At 40.9% G+C, this 15,662-nt stretch overlaps 2 protein-coding genes across 4 annotated transcripts in view; one reads left to right on the forward strand and one right to left on the reverse strand.

Moving 5' to 3' along the window:
* The window catches only part of LOC110498987 (renalase), a 57,791-nt gene extending 55,988 nt beyond the window's left edge, over window positions 1-1,803 (reverse strand). For 2 of the 3 annotated variants that reach the window (XM_036955822.1, XM_036955823.1), the window contains exon 1: window positions 1,631-1,803. In XM_036955822.1, the coding sequence (XP_036811717.1) occupies window positions 1,631-1,745 (115 nt within the window). In that variant the 5' untranslated portion in view covers window positions 1,746-1,803. The remainder of the gene's footprint in view (window positions 1-1,630) is intronic. The other variant, XM_036955825.1, reaches the window with a different exon arrangement.
* On the forward strand, window positions 1,790-14,968 carry LOC110498985 (lysosomal acid lipase/cholesteryl ester hydrolase). The gene is made up of 10 exons (XM_021575755.2): window positions 1,790-2,185; window positions 5,324-5,441; window positions 6,821-6,932; window positions 10,820-11,018; window positions 11,612-11,721; window positions 12,101-12,237; window positions 12,438-12,584; window positions 12,741-12,812; window positions 13,423-13,491; window positions 13,927-14,968. The coding sequence occupies exons 1-10, from the start codon at window positions 2,046-2,048 to the stop codon at window positions 14,164-14,166; spliced, it is 1,344 nt and encodes a 447-aa protein (XP_021431430.1). The 5' UTR covers window positions 1,790-2,045; the 3' UTR covers window positions 14,167-14,968.
* The last annotated feature ends 694 nt before the right edge of the window (window positions 14,969-15,662 follow it).

The following is a 15,662-nucleotide window of genomic DNA, read 5'->3' on the forward strand; positions in this document are numbered from 1 at the left end:
ATGACGGCCTAGGAACAGTGGGTTAACTGCCTTGTTCAGGGCAGAACAAAAGATTTTTACCTTGTCAGCTCAGGGATTCGATCTTCCAACCTTTTGGTTACTAGTCCAACGCTCTAACCACTAGGCTACCTGCCGCCCAAATGTAGGCCTATTGGATATTTATTAAATCATTATTTATTAAAGTTCTTGTCTTTCATTTTTATTAAATCTCTACTAGCTAGCTACAAGTAAAATGATTTGTTTATCAAGTCTGTCTGTGAATGATTAGAATTAACGACATGAGAAACATGAGAAACATGTCAAAACATGAGAAAATGGTCCTCCCAAATGGCACAGTCTTAGAGGCATCATTACAGATCCAGGTTCGATCCTGGGCTGTGTCACAGCCGGCCGCGACTGGGAGACCCATGAGGCGGCACACAATTGGCCCAGCTTTGACGGGGTTATTATGCCGGCCGGGATGTCCTTGTCCCATCGCACTCTATCATTTCCAATTATCCTCATATTTTTTTTCTAACTGTCCGTTATCTGGTTTTAATGTTCATTCTAAAATGACCCTTTTAGCCAATCAGAAACAAGTATTCAATAACGCTAATTATAAATTGGCTGACAGCCGTGGTATATCAGGGCGTATTTCACGGGTATGACAAAACATACATTTTTACTGCTCTAATTACGTTGGTAACCAGTTTATAATAGCAGTAAGGCACCTCGGGGGTTTGTGGTATATGGCCAATATACCACGGCTGAGGGCTGTATCCAGGCACTCTGCGATGCGTTGTGCCTAAGAACAGCCCTTAGCCGTGGTATTTTGGCCATATAACACACACCCTCGGGCCTTATTGCTTAATTATAAACTGGGTCGTTTGAGCACTGAATGCTGATTGGTTGACAGCCGTGGTATATCAGACCGTATACCATGGATATGACGAAACATTTATTTTTACTGCTCTAATTACGTTGGTAATTAGTTTATAATAGCAATAAGGCAACTCGAGGGTTTGTGGTATATGGCATATATATACCACGGCTAAGGGCCGTAAACAGGCACTCCCTGATGCGTTGTGCATAAGAACAGCCCTTAGGCGTGGTATATTGGCCATTTACCACACCCCTTGGGCCTTATTGTTTAAATAATAAGTCAGAAGTATGTAGAAGATTTGAAGTGGGGATTCTTGCTTCGCAAGCCCCATTAATGACATATCAACAGACAGACTTGATAATAGTTTACTGATGAGATTTCAATAGTGTTCCATGTCAATTCAAACAAAACATCTGCATGTGGGTTTATGGAAGTCACAGGGAGGTCAACAGCAGCAGAGATAGCCTATGAATTAGAGTCAAATGTCATCATCAATATTTTGTGATTTATCCTTCAAAAGAAGTACTGAGATGCCACTGAGAGGAGCAGGAAGGGTTGAAATGTATGGTAAAAAAAAATCTCACGTCACAATTGGCCCTCACTTTTTTACTGTTATCTGTGGAATAATAAGCACGCAGCCGACATTGTAACGATATAAATTAATTTGGCCAATTATAATTATGTGAAAGTCTCGTCTCAAGTAGCACGCTTCGTATACATTTGATTTAAATACAATGTAACAACTTCCGCGGCAACTGACAAATTTACCTGCTCCTCGCGATTTGTCCCAGACAACAATAACTTTGTTTGGCATTTCTCTTCGCAGAAGACAAGCGCATAAACTGCATGTCAACCCTGCACCAACTATAAGAACTCGTGACATTGAGTTCAACTTAAACTATAAACAACTGTTGCTGGCAATACACAAATAATTTACTTTTTAAGTTTCGTTGCGCGTGTTTGGTAAAGCCAGATTTCACATAGTAGCCTAAAGATGAATGGCTGTTGGCCGACCAAAATGTTCCCTTGGATGCATGGAAAAAACAGTTTATTCAAGTAAAATAAACGTTAGTTTCTATTACAAAATCGCACTGTCAGCAGTATTGTCATTGCCACATCTACAGGACTGATTAATTAGGCTAGAGCAGGGTGGAAAGATTACATCAGCATTTAATCTTTCCCAATGTTCGTTACAAGCCCAATCGGCAACAAAAGCTGTAGGGAGCCTCTGACGTTTTATCACGCTGCAGCTCCTGTGACTTCCTCTTCATTTGGCCAACCAAGAATACAGTATTATTATTCTACACAGCAGAAGTTGTCCGGGTAAGTGTTTGCACATGGACACATTGTAGCTATCGTAAAATACATTTATGGGGATATATTCGCCACTGATACAAATGTATAGCCTACATTTTCCAGATATCACATATATGCCTGCCCTGTGATGTAATAGTTTAGACATGTACAGGTTTAGTGTCAGTGAGTAGAGACCACCTTGTGAAATGTAAATGTCTACAACAGCCTACTGAAGCATAACCTACTCATATTTTAACGCATGCTGGTCTAATTAGATAGTCAGTCCACATATGTCATAGTTTTGTATTGAATCTCCACAACTAAGAGTTTCAAGGCAAGCTTAGTTTATGAATAATGTGCAGGAAAACAAAAGATCAGGGGTAAAATAAATGCTGAATTAATAATGTAGTAATTGGGTCAGAGTTTTTGTAAAGGCTAGAGATTGTTGTTACTTTCACATCCTTATGGACATCTTGGTGTTATATCTAGTTTACTCCCACAGTTATCTGAAACTCTTCACAACAACTAATACAAATTAATGTTTTGCTCTTTTGACTGGAAGGCTTCATACTCAGTTTGTTTTTCTCTAACTAATCGGTTATGAGACTCCATCAATAGTCCAATGTCTATTCTAAGTCTGGAGCCACTCAAGCAATATTTGTAGAATTGATCATCTAGTGCTTTATTCTTGAGACAATGCAAACATCTTTTGATATATTACACAAACAAATGACTAACTTTGAACTGTTGTGAACACAGTATCAGGCCAGATCTCGTGGTAAAGAGAAGAGATAGCAGCCGACTAGTTTTTTTTTAAATTCGAACATTAGTAGTGGAGACAGCAACATTTGGATTGCAATCATTTTGGTTAACCAATAAACTATACAGTGGGGCAAAAAAGTATTTAGTCAGCCACCAATAGTGCAAGTTCTCCCACTTAAAAAGATGAGAGAGGCCTGTAATTTTCAACTACTATGACAGACAAAATGAGAAAAAAAAAATCCAGAAAATCGCATTGTAGGATCTTTAATGAATTTATTTGCAAATTATGGTGGAAAATAAGTATTTGGTCACCTACAAACAAGCAAGATTTCTGGCTCTCACAGACCTGTAACTTCTTCTTTAAGAGCCTCCTCTGTCCTCCACTCGTTACCTGTATTAATGGCACCTGTTTGAACTTGTTATCAGTATAAAATACACCTGTCCACAACCTCAAACAGTCACACTCCAAACTCCACTATGGCCAAGACCAAAGAGCTGTCAAAGGACACCAGAAACAAAATTGTAGACCTGCACCAGGCTGGGAAGACTGGATCTGCAATAGGTAAGCAACTTGGTTTGAAGAAATCAACTGTGGGAGCAATTATTAGGAAATGGAAGACATACAAGACCACTGATAATCTCCCTCGATCTGGGGCTCCACGCAAGATCTTACCCTGTGGGGTCAAAATGATTACAAGAATGGTGAGCAAAAATCCCAGAACCACACGGGAGGACCTAGTGAATGACCTGCAGAGAGCTGGGACCAAAGTAACAAAGCCTACCATCAGTAACACACTACGCCGCCAGGGACTCAAATCCTGCAGTGCCAGACGTGTCCCCCTGCTTAAGCCAGTACATGTCCAGGACCGTCTGAAGTTTGCTAGAGAGCATTTGGATGATCCAGAAGAAGATTGGGAGAATGTCATATGGTCAGATGAAACCAAAATATAACTTTTTGGTAAAAACTCAACTCGTCGTGTTTGGAGGACAGAGTGTTGAGTTGCATCCAAAGAACACCATACCTACTGTGAAGCATGGGGGTGGAAACATCATGCTTTGGGGCTGTTTTTCTGCAAAGGGACCAGGACGACTGATCCGTGTAAAGGAAAGAATGAATGGGGCCATGTATCGTGAGATTTTGAGTGAAATGCTCCTTCCATCAGCAAGGGCATTGAAGATGAAACGTGGCTGGGTCTTTCAGCATGACAATGATCCCAAACACACCGCCCGGGCAACGAAGGAGGGGCTTTGTAAGAAGCATTTCAAGGTCATGGAGTGGCCTAGCCAGTCTCCAGATCTCAACCCCATAGAAAATCTTTGGAGGGAGTTGAAAGTCCGTGTTGCCCAGCAACAGCCCCAAAACATCACTGCTCTAGAGGAGATCTGCATGGAGGAATTGGCCAAAATACCAGCAACAGTGTGTGAAAACCTTGTGAAGACTTACAGAAAACGTTTGACCTCTGTCATTGCCAACAAAGGGTATATAAGTAAGTATTGAGATAAACTTTTGTTATTGACCAAATAGTTATTTTCCACCATAATTTGCAAATAAATTCATTAAAAATCCTACAATGTGATTTTCTGGATTTTTTTTCTCATTGTGTCTGTCATAGTTGAAGTGTACCTATGATGAAAATTACAGGCCTCTCTCATCTTTTTAAGTGGGAGAACTTGCACAATTGGTGGCTGACTAAATACTTTTTTGCCCCACTGTATATCTTGTGTAATTAGTCTGTCAATGAGAGATTAAGATTGCAATGAAACATAAAATTGAATGTATAAAGTCTCTGATATATGCTCATATTTAAGTAGGTGTGTACTGCCAGGGTTGTCTTGTACCCCCAACATCTGAAAGGGCATAAAGAAAGTGAGGATGGCTGGAGGTGGTCCGGAGGGGGGCTAGGCCCCCTACCCGGAAGTTGGAGAATTTAGCATTTTTCAAACACCTGCAACTTAAAGCCATAAACATTATGCTTAATTCTATGTTAAAATAGGTCTATATTTCTGCATATCTAAGCATACATCTTGAGCTGTCAGTATCCTCCTGACTGGTGTTTCTTTTTTGCATCTCTGCTAAAATCTGGGTAAAAGACTGAATGGAATGTCTTATTCAGTACATTTAGTTATTGCTTGCTTTCCTAAAGTCTAACAACTTTGCCAGCAGGCATACCAGGTAAGATAGATAGACAAGCTAGCTGCTCTAATTTATGTTGGGAGATTGGGAACCTATCTGGGCTAGCTAAAGCCAACTTCATAAAATTGCTAGTAGTAATTGTAAATTAAACTTTTTTTTTTTTTTTTTTTAAATGGGCATGATGCCTCTGTGCGATGCTGAATAGGTTCTGACATAATGTGGTCGGAGAGACTTCTGAAGGTTTATAACACATGTATTATGTTTTTCAGACTGAAGATGGTGTGGATACTACTTTTAATGGCCTTCCTGACCACTGGGGCGGTCCAGTGTCAGAGATCCTTGCTGAAAGACAAAAAAGGACTGGACCCAGAGGTCAACATGAATATTGTGAGTTGGCTAAAAATCAATAACAGACCAACTGTATTCTCAGAAACAAAGTGGACAAATACTGAGAAATTGTATTTATCCACACAGTTTTTCCAGACAGACTTCAAACTGTTTTAATACCGACCATAGATAACTGAACACAATACTGGACTTCATAGGTCACAGGGCTCATTAACTATTCATAGAACTAGGCAATCTTCTGGGCCAACATGAGCAAATAATAGTCATGGTGGTTACCTCACATGGGGGGAGTTCTGCTTTGCCCACATTCTGCACTTTGTCCCCCATATATCCCATAAGTCATCTCAAGGAAAGTCAAAACATGTGATACTGAGGCTTGGGCAAGGTCACTCGAAAGGAAATCTCTCTGTCATGTATTAAACTTCAGCATATATTTATCACTAGATAGGACAATATCACACCCATATTATATGACTAAAACATTAAAACATTAAGTCTGAGATCTGACCTAACTAAACATAAAAAGCAGTATAAAAATGAGTCCCTGTAAGTTGGGAAAAGTGTTAAATGAAACGGTTATTTTGTGGCATGGCAGTCAATCAAATTCTTTCACCACACTTTTTCAGAAAATATATAATGTATGTTTATTCTGAGGTATGCCAATGATACAATCAACATTTGTGGATTTGGGCCTGGTACATGTCAGTGGTTAACCTCGTATCTTTTATAGGCACTGCATAGTAACAAAATGACATTAATCCTAATTCTAGTGTGTCTATAGTTAGTATACAGTATTTGTCATTGGAAACTACACACTATCAATGATATAAGCCTAATACAATTACCAGTACGAATAGTTCTCACATGAGAAAACATATTTCCCATTGTTGGCCTGCAAGCACAGACCCTTTCAATATCTCTCGCCATACTGAGGTCACGTGACATTACATTATTTTTCATACTCAGCCATTTCCCTGTGTAAAACCAGAAACAAAAATGAGTCAGAGCAGAACACCAATCCTTCCCTCCACCCCTGAGATGACCTCGGTGTGTCGAACCAGCAGGTTTATCCTTAAGTGGCCCAGAGTCAGTAGAATGTGCAGACTGGCAGCCTAGAGGGAGGGGGGGGGAATGGTGGTGTGTTTTAATTATGCATGGCTAGATCGCATGGCAGGCCCGGCTGGAACCAACAGGCTCAAACACTTTCTTTGAAGTTCCAGAGTAGCGTATATATAGATAATATCTGGGAGGGGGCGGTGAGAGGGAATGCAACAGGGGAAGAATTGTCTGCTTTAATTTTACTGTAATGTGAATACCAGTGATAATGGGGCTGTAAAATAAAGTGTTACCAGAGATCCCCATTATGTCAGAATTCAAAATATATTTGACAGTTTGTTTGTCTTCTTTCTATTCCACAGAGTGAGATCATCAGGCATTGGGGCTACCCAGCAGAGGAGCATGACGTCGTCACAGAAGACCTCTACATCCTCAGTGTCAACAGGATCCCACATGGCCTGAAGGACAGTAAAGGTGTGCACCAAAGGGTTTTAATGCAGTGCTTCCCAAACTTTTCACTCATGCCCCCCTGTCATCATGGGGGGACATCTCGTGACCAACTTGAATTGTGACCAAAAATCCAGCTTAATTTTCTCCTAAAGATAATTGAATAATTGATTTAAAATATACTGTATATACATACAGTATAAAGTTTAGACACACCTACTCATTCAAGCGTTTTTCTTTATTTTTACTATTTTATACATTGTAGAATAATAGTGAAGACATCAAAACTGTGAAATAACACATATGGAATCATGTAGAATCCAAAAAAGTGTTAAACAAATCAAAATATATTTTAGATTTTAGATTCTTCAAAGTATCCACCCTTTGCCTTGATGACAGCTTTGCACACCCTTGGTATTCTCTCAACCAGCTTCACCTGGAATTATTTTCCAACAGTTTTGAAGGAGTTTCCACATATGCTGAGCACTTGTTGGCTGCTTTTTCTTCACTATGCGGTCCAACTCATCCCAAACCATCTCAATTGGGTTGAGGTCGGGTGATTGTGGAGGCCAGGCCATCTGATGCATCACTCCATCACTCTCCTTCTTGGTCAAATAGCATTTACACAGCCTGGAGGTGTGTTGGGTCATAGTCCTGTTGAAAAACAAATGATAGTCCCACTAAGTACAAACCAGATGGGATGGTGTATCGCTGCAGAATGATGTGGTAGCCATGCTGGTTAAGTGTGCCTTGAATTCTAAATAAATCACTGACTCTGTCACCAGCAAAGGACCCCCACACTATCACACCTCCTCCTCCATGCTTCACTGTGGGAACCACACATGGGGAGATCATCCTTTCACCTACTCTGCGTCTCACAAAGACTCAGCTGTTGGAACCAAAAATCTCAAATTTGGAATCATCAGACCAAAGGACAGTTTTTCTGTTGTTGTTTGTTGTTTGTCTTTGCTTATTTGAGCTGTTCTTGCCATAATATGGACTTGGTCTTTTACCACATCTTCTGTATACCAGACCTACCTTGTCACAACACAACTGATTGGATCAAACGCACTAAGAAGGAAGGCAATTCCACAAATTAACTTTTAACAAGGCACACCTGTCTGTTAATTGAAATGGATTCCAGGTGACTACCTCTTGAAGCTGGTTGAGAGAATGCCAAGAATGAAGAATTTCAAATATAAATAGATTCTGATTGGTTTAATACTTTTTTGATTCCATGTGTGTTATTTCATAGTTTTGATGTCTTCAATTCTGCTTTACAATGTAAAAAAATTGTACAAATAATGAAAAACCCTGGGATGAGTAGGTGTGTCCAAACTTTTGACTGGTGCTGTATATATTTCATTTATTTTAGTTGTGTTTGTTTATCCCTTACTTCTCTGCCCTGTAATCAGATCCACATATCTAAGACCAACACAGACAGACCTTATCTAACATCTGAAGTGCTGATATTTCTCACATTGTCAAACATTAGTACTGAATCAGGATCCAAAGAGAAGTGGTTTTCAGCATTAGTCACCTTGAGGAGAGCGGAGGAGGAGGAATCCATTTATATATTTTGAGATTGCACCGCCCAGCCTACTCCTGGCTTTTCGTGTTATCACAAGCTATAATATCACATGCATCCAGTGAGGTTGTCCATCTGCTAATAGGTCACCTCTATGCTAATCATTTTGAACCCAGTCTATGATTGAATTTAATTTCTGTAGAGTTTTTATTTGTTTGGCATTTCTCGTAATCCGTCCCTAGTTTGAGCTGTTTCAAATGTAGCTTGGCTAACGTTCATCCAGCGTCTCATTTATTAAGCTCTTGTTACAATGTACTGTAATTACAGCTTATTTTCAATATGTGATGGGAACAGTAATAGTGACAGTAATGAGGAGCAAACTGTTTGCTACGTGATTTGAGTATGTTTAGGAATGCGCCATGGTATTAAAAGTTTTAGATTTCTTGTAAAGAGGAAGTTGTTCTCTTACAAGTTTAGTCTAAATACTGTGATGCACCGCTTCTGTCAGACACTGCCACTGTCCCTCTCCAGTTCCTACAAATCAGTATTCAGTTTCTCTTTCCTTTGTGGCACCTATATTTTATTAATGAGCAAAGTGAGTGCTAAACCTCACACTAATCTCATCGTGGGAACCCACTTGTGTAAAAACAAATTCAGAGGCAATAGACAATGCTTTTTCCTGAACACAGGGTCTCATATTATTCTGAACAATAACTAATGTTATCGATACAGATCTCTCTGTAGGTGAATGTAAGTGCCTTCGAGTATTAAACACTGGCTTTGGCCCCGCTCTTGTTTTTTCGCCATTGCTTTCTCCATTGCATTACTTTCCAAAACATGAATCAGTAAATGAATGCTGTGTACTTAATTTGCCCCTCTCCAACAATTTAAAATGTACATTCAGTTTAGTATTAATATTGACAGTGATTTGTCATTAGAAATGCTTCATCAACTAGGTAGGGGTTCCACTTTAAAGATACGCCCAATACGATGTGATATGCCAGGGCTGAGGTCGTCTGGGGAGTTAAAAATCTCAATAATACATTCTGATATCCTCTAAATAAGTAAAGAGCCATCATGTTGTTTGTATCTCTTGATGCCTCATACTCCCTGCTCAGTAGTATGTGGCAGCAGCCGCACATCCAGTAAGATAGGCAGCGGAGCTCTCTGATAGGCTGGAGAACATCTCATTTCCTGTTGTCCCACTTCCCCTGGTCACACGGGAGAGCGTCTGGATCTCAAAGGAACACAGCAGAGCTGGAATTATTTCAGCCCCCAAATGGAATTTTGATATGAAATCGTGCTAGCTAGAATAGCTATTGCTGGAAATCTTTGATGTTCAATCTAGGAGAGATAGTGTAGATTTCTTGCAAACAGCTGCATTATGGTTGAAATGCCTAGTACAAGTACAAGGCAGTCTAGGCTGCAGGGCAGACTAGGGGTCCATCTCAAATGCCATCCTATTCTCTATGTAGTGTACTACTTTTGACCTGGACCAGAACCCAAAGTAGTGCACTATATATAGGTTGCCATTTGAGACAACCTAGGGGTAGGGAGGGAGGAATGGCTGGTATGAAGTCAAACAATCCTATCATCTAAAGGTCTGTTTGTGCTACCGAAAGGACCCGCTCACATCCTGTTTCTGACAGATCGTAGCGATAAAGCTCCCAAAAAAGAAAAAGTGCAGGGCCACAAGAACGGCTGGGATATAGCTTAGACAGACACCCCCTCCTGGTGGTTACAATCAACACAACACTTGAATTATGAATAGAACATACTTTTTTATAACTAACCATTTTTGTAACTATACACTTTCCGTTTATGTTGTTTCGGGCATGTTGGAATGTGAATGGATACTTCAACCATGTTTGAGAAGATTGGAGAAATACTATACATTACCACATGGGCTTTGCCTATGATCCTTGCTTGGAATAAGGTTCTCCTGTCACGTTCACTGTCTTCAAACTCCCTGTCATAAATGAGCCAAGGCGCAGCGGGCATGTGATTCCAACTCTTTAATCAAGTGAAAGCTTCACAAAGAAAAAAAACAGGTCAACTGAACGTGACGCAACCGTAGAGTTCACAAACACACAGAAAATAAATTACCCCCAGCATTAGGTGGGGAAAAGGCTGCCTAAGTATGATTCCCAATCAGAGACGATAGACAGCTGCCTCTGATTGGGAACCACACGAGGTCAAAAAGAAAAAAAAAAGAAAACATAGAATGCCCAACCCAAATCACACCCTGACCTAACCAAATAGACAAATAAAACTGCTCTCTAAGGTCAGGGCGTGACAGCTCCTCACTTAGTATTTCTTCCATATCTTGTTACAGTATTCATCCTATAGCATTATGCGTAATGTAGTCTTTTTCTCATATTCCTAGATCCCAAGCCTGCAGTGTTCCTCCAGCACGGTCTCCTAGCTGCGGGGAGTAACTGGGTGACCAACCTGCCCAACACCAGCCTGGCTTACCTGCTAGCCGACGCTGGCTACGACGTCTGGATCGGCAACAGCAGGGGAAGCACCTGGTCCAGGAGACACCTCACACTCAGCCCTGACCACGACGAGTTCTGGCAGTTCAGGTAGCTAGAGAGATTTATTCCACTTCTACTGATCCTTGCTCGCTCGGCTATTCACCCCATTGCTATGCGCCTAACCTGGATCTACACTGAGTGTACAAATCACTAGGAACACCTTCCAAATATTGAGTTGCACGCCCTTTTCCCCTCAGAACAGCCTCAATTTGTTGGGGCGTGAACTATATACGGTGTCGAAAGCATTCCACATGGATGCTGGCACATGTTGACTCCAATGCTTCCCACAGTTGTGTCAAGTTGGCTGGATGTCCTTTAGATGGTGGACGATTCTTGGGGAAACTGTTGCGTGTGAAAAACCCAGCATCATTGCAGTTCTTGACACACTCTTACCGGTGCGCCTGGCACCTACTACCCAACCAAACATTCAAAGGCACTTACATATTTTGTCTTGCTCATTCACCCTCTGAATGGCACAAATACCCCATCCATTCCTAATGTTTTGTACACAGTGTATATTCCCTGTGCTTACCAATAGAATCACAAGAGGTTGTAATAGAAATACAATATATTATTTGAAATGTTTATTTAAGTAGTCTTATTATGGCATTCACTGAGTTTCTTCTGTTCTTATTCTTCAGTTATGATGAGATGGCAAAGAAGGACCTGCCAGCAGTGGTCAATCACATCCTGAAGACCACAGGCCAGGAGACGATCTACTATGTAGGCCACTCTCAGGGAACCACTATTGGTGAGACGGCTTGATTTAGTTAAATGTGTTATATTACAGTATGAAGCAGTATATTTCTTATCTGTAGTTTGACACCGTTAACTACACTATGGTTTACAGTTTTAAACAGGGGCGCAACTTTCACTGGGGACGGGAGGGACACATTCTGAAATTGCATTTTGTCCCCCCAGTTTTATCATTGGAATGTGATACAAAACGAGGCAACGGTGTCCTTTAGGACCATGCGCATGCCTCCGAGCAGTCGGGTAGGCTGTTTGGAGTGTTTATCCGACTGGATAGAAAATAATAATAATAATGCCTCCCCCCCACTTCTTAAACCAAAGTTGCGCCCCTGTTTTTAAACCATGACATATCTGACTGTATGTCTCTGTCCCTGTAGCTTTTGTTGCATTCTCTTCAATGCCTGAGCTGGCAAGCAAAATCAAGATGTTCTTCGGCCTGGCACCAGTGGCCACCGTGGCTTTTACTGCCAGCCCCATAACCAAGCTCTCCAGCTTCCCCGATTTCCTCATTTGGGTGAGTAGCAAAGGCTATTTTTCTAACTTAAACTGCATTATGCCACAATTCATTCATACAATAAGTCTAACCTGTAGTTTCCTTTTTCAACCCAACTTGGGCATCATTTTTTTTTTTTATCTTGATCGATCTGTCAGAATTCTTTGAAAATATTTCAATACTGACTAATGCTAATCCATTGTTTGGTTTCCATATCCTAGGATCTATTTGGGAAGAGGGACTTCATGCCTCAGAGTTCTCTCATCAAGTGGTTTGCTACCAAATTCTGCAGTAAGGAGCCTCATAGTGAGCTGTGTGGAAACATCTTCTTTGTCCTCTGTGGCTTTGATGAGCTGAACCTCAACATGGTGTGTTCCACAGCGCTCGCATTTGATTGCTTTTTGAAAGTGATTTTTACATGATTACTATTGTGGACTTCCTTAAACCTAAAGCCTTCAACCTCAAGCCAATTATATAGGCACTGTATGAGTTTGGTGAAGATGTTCATTTCTCTTTTTGTCCAGACTCGCACACCTGTGTACATCTCCCACTGCCCAGCAGGCACCTCAGTGCAGAACATGATCCACTGGTCTCAGGTAAGAACATACCTGAGAGGAGCTTCTCAAAACATCCTCCAATATGATTCCACTTCTTCAAACCTACAGTACAGATCCCATCCCAACCCCTGTTTGTTAAAACTGTCATGTAGGCCTATAGTGTAGATATCAGGCCTATAATTTTACCTATATCCTGTGAGGCTGGGGTGTGGTCAACACAGTCTGAATCGAGAATGAGTTTGCACTTGTCAAACCACAGTTATCAAACCGATACTGACATTTTGGTTTCACAAGCAACAGAGCAAAAACAGTTACTCAGGACAGAAATAGTTGATCTCAAAGAGATTATTTTTCAGCTTATTCAGTGTCACAAATAATTATTTACCTCAGTCTCACACCCAAGTCAACTATCATCGACATTCCACTGTGTGAATAGGTGAGGCACAGACATTCCTGCTGCACACTGACTCACACACCTATTTGTTGCCCGATCCTTGAGTAAAGGTCAATAGCAGATTTACCGAAGACAACTTTAACTTTACTGAAGTTGACATATTGTTGGACATACTGTATTACCTATACATACAGTACCACCATCTGTTCAGCTATCTTGAGACAAGTATTTTTTTTATGTGTATTCTTTTTACAGGCGGTGCATGTTGGAAAGCTGATGGCGTATGACTATGGGAGAGCAGGGAACATGGCTCACTATAACCAGGCAAGGCCAGCTCAGAGCTCATTAGTCTACCAATGTACACTGTGTATACAAAATATTAAGAACACCTGCTCTTTCCATGACAGACAAGTAAATCCAGGTGAAAGCGATGATCCCTTTATTGATGTCACCTGTTAAGTCCACTTCAACCAGTGTAGATGAAGGGGAGGACATGGATTGTGTATGTGTGACATTCAGTGGGTGAATGGGCAAGACAAAAGATTTAAGTGCCTTTCAACAGGGTACGGTAATAGGTGCCTAATGTTTGGTGTTCTCAGTGTACACACATATCACTTCACACAAGTTGTTTTCCAAAGCTCTCCGAAGCTACAACCTCTTTCTGAAAGTACCTTATCTTTACTGCTCGATATCCACTGTGCCGTTATGACCAGTCAATGCCTTTAGCTGACATCTAGTCCATTCTTGTCCCTCCTCCAGTCGACCCCTCCGTTGTACAACATCCGGGACATGAAGGTGCCTACGGCCCTGTGGTCCGGAGGTCACGACACACTTGCTGACCCTAAGGATGTTGCAGTGCTGCTCACCCAGGTCTCCAACCTGGTGTACCACCGCCACATCGAGCACTGGGAACACCTGGACTTCATCTGGGGCCTGGATGCCCCCCAGGAGATGTACCGTGAGATAATCAAACTGATGAGCCAGCAGGACTTGGTGTAAACAGTGAATAGGCAGGGAGATTTGGATAATTTTAGCCTCAACTCTCATCACAATCGCTGAAGAGATTTTAATACTGTATCTGACATATTTTGGGAGTCATATATCAGAGTGCCTGGGTGCGAGTGTTTGCACTGTATGTGTGTTTGATACTATAAGGGTGTGTAAGAGAGTATTAGCACGCATGTGTGTGTTTGACTAAACCATGAGCAATAATCATTCACCTCTAAATTGGGGTAGTGCGGTACACAAGCTGAGTTTAGGGTTATGTGTGAGGAATCATCTTGTATTATTTTTTGTCTTACTTTACTACTGTCCTCTCTTCCACAACACTTGAATGGATTTTAATCTGTGTTTTGAGAATTTCCCGGGTTTGTAAAAACACAGAAGTACATTTAGATCCTGTTGAAATCCTGCTTGTAGGTTTGGATGAATATATCTCAGTCATTGGTGCAATATCATGGTTACTGTCCAGGGCCCAGTTCAACACCCAGTACCTCTCTCTTCAGGACTTGTTGGGTTGGTTTATTTTGCTGTGCCTTTTTAGTCATACAAATTCATTGTTTTGTTTGTTGACCACTAATTTAGCTCTTTCCTGTGCTGTTGACTGTCTTTTTATTAGCTACTTCCTCAATGTATTTCTATTGGATTTTAGGTGATCTTGAGAATTAATTAGGAAGGGTGCTGACCAAAGAATGACTGACTTGTTTGTTCATTCATGGTCTACTTATGTTGTGTTATAACACTTATTTATGCCGCCTTGTAACTAATTGAGACGACTACTCAATAAATCTCCATTACAAAATCAGGTTGTACGATTCAATTACTTGACAACATTTATTGAAAAGTGCTTGTCTACTGAGTATCTACTCATATATTTGATTTATTTAAACATTGTCAAAGGCTTTAATCTGTAACAATGTTTTAATTCACTTACTCATATGTACTGTACAAAGGACAATATCAAAACCAGAAACAAAACAAACACTCAACTCACTCACAAATATTTAGAGAAGCATACTATTAAGAAAAATAGTAGACACTGAGTGAACAAAACATTATGAACACCTTCTCTTTCCATGACAGACTGACCAGGTGAATCCAGGTGAAAGCTATGATCCCTTATTGATGTCACTGGTTAATTCCATTTGTGCATGTGTGCCATTCAGAGGGTGAATGGGCAAGACAAAATATATAAGTGCCTTTGAATGGGGCATGGTAGTAGCAGCCAGACGCACCGGTAAGAGAGTCAAGAACTGCAACGCTTCTGGGTTTTTCAATCACAACAGTTTCCCTTGTGTATTAAGAATGGTCCACCACCCAAAGGACATCCAGCCAACTTGACACAACTGTGGGGAGCATTGGAGTCAATATGGGCCAGCATCCTTGTGGAACCCTTTCGATACCTTGTAGTCCAGGGATCATCTAGTCAGCTGCGGGACTATTTTTTTCTTGAGCGGATAAATAGAAGTTGGGGAACCCTGTTGTAGTCCATGTCC

This window comes from Oncorhynchus mykiss, chromosome 20 (genome assembly GCF_013265735.2).
Source record: "Oncorhynchus mykiss isolate Arlee chromosome 20, USDA_OmykA_1.1, whole genome shotgun sequence".
In the NCBI taxonomy this organism is placed as follows: Eukaryota; Metazoa; Chordata; class Actinopteri; order Salmoniformes; family Salmonidae; genus Oncorhynchus; species Oncorhynchus mykiss.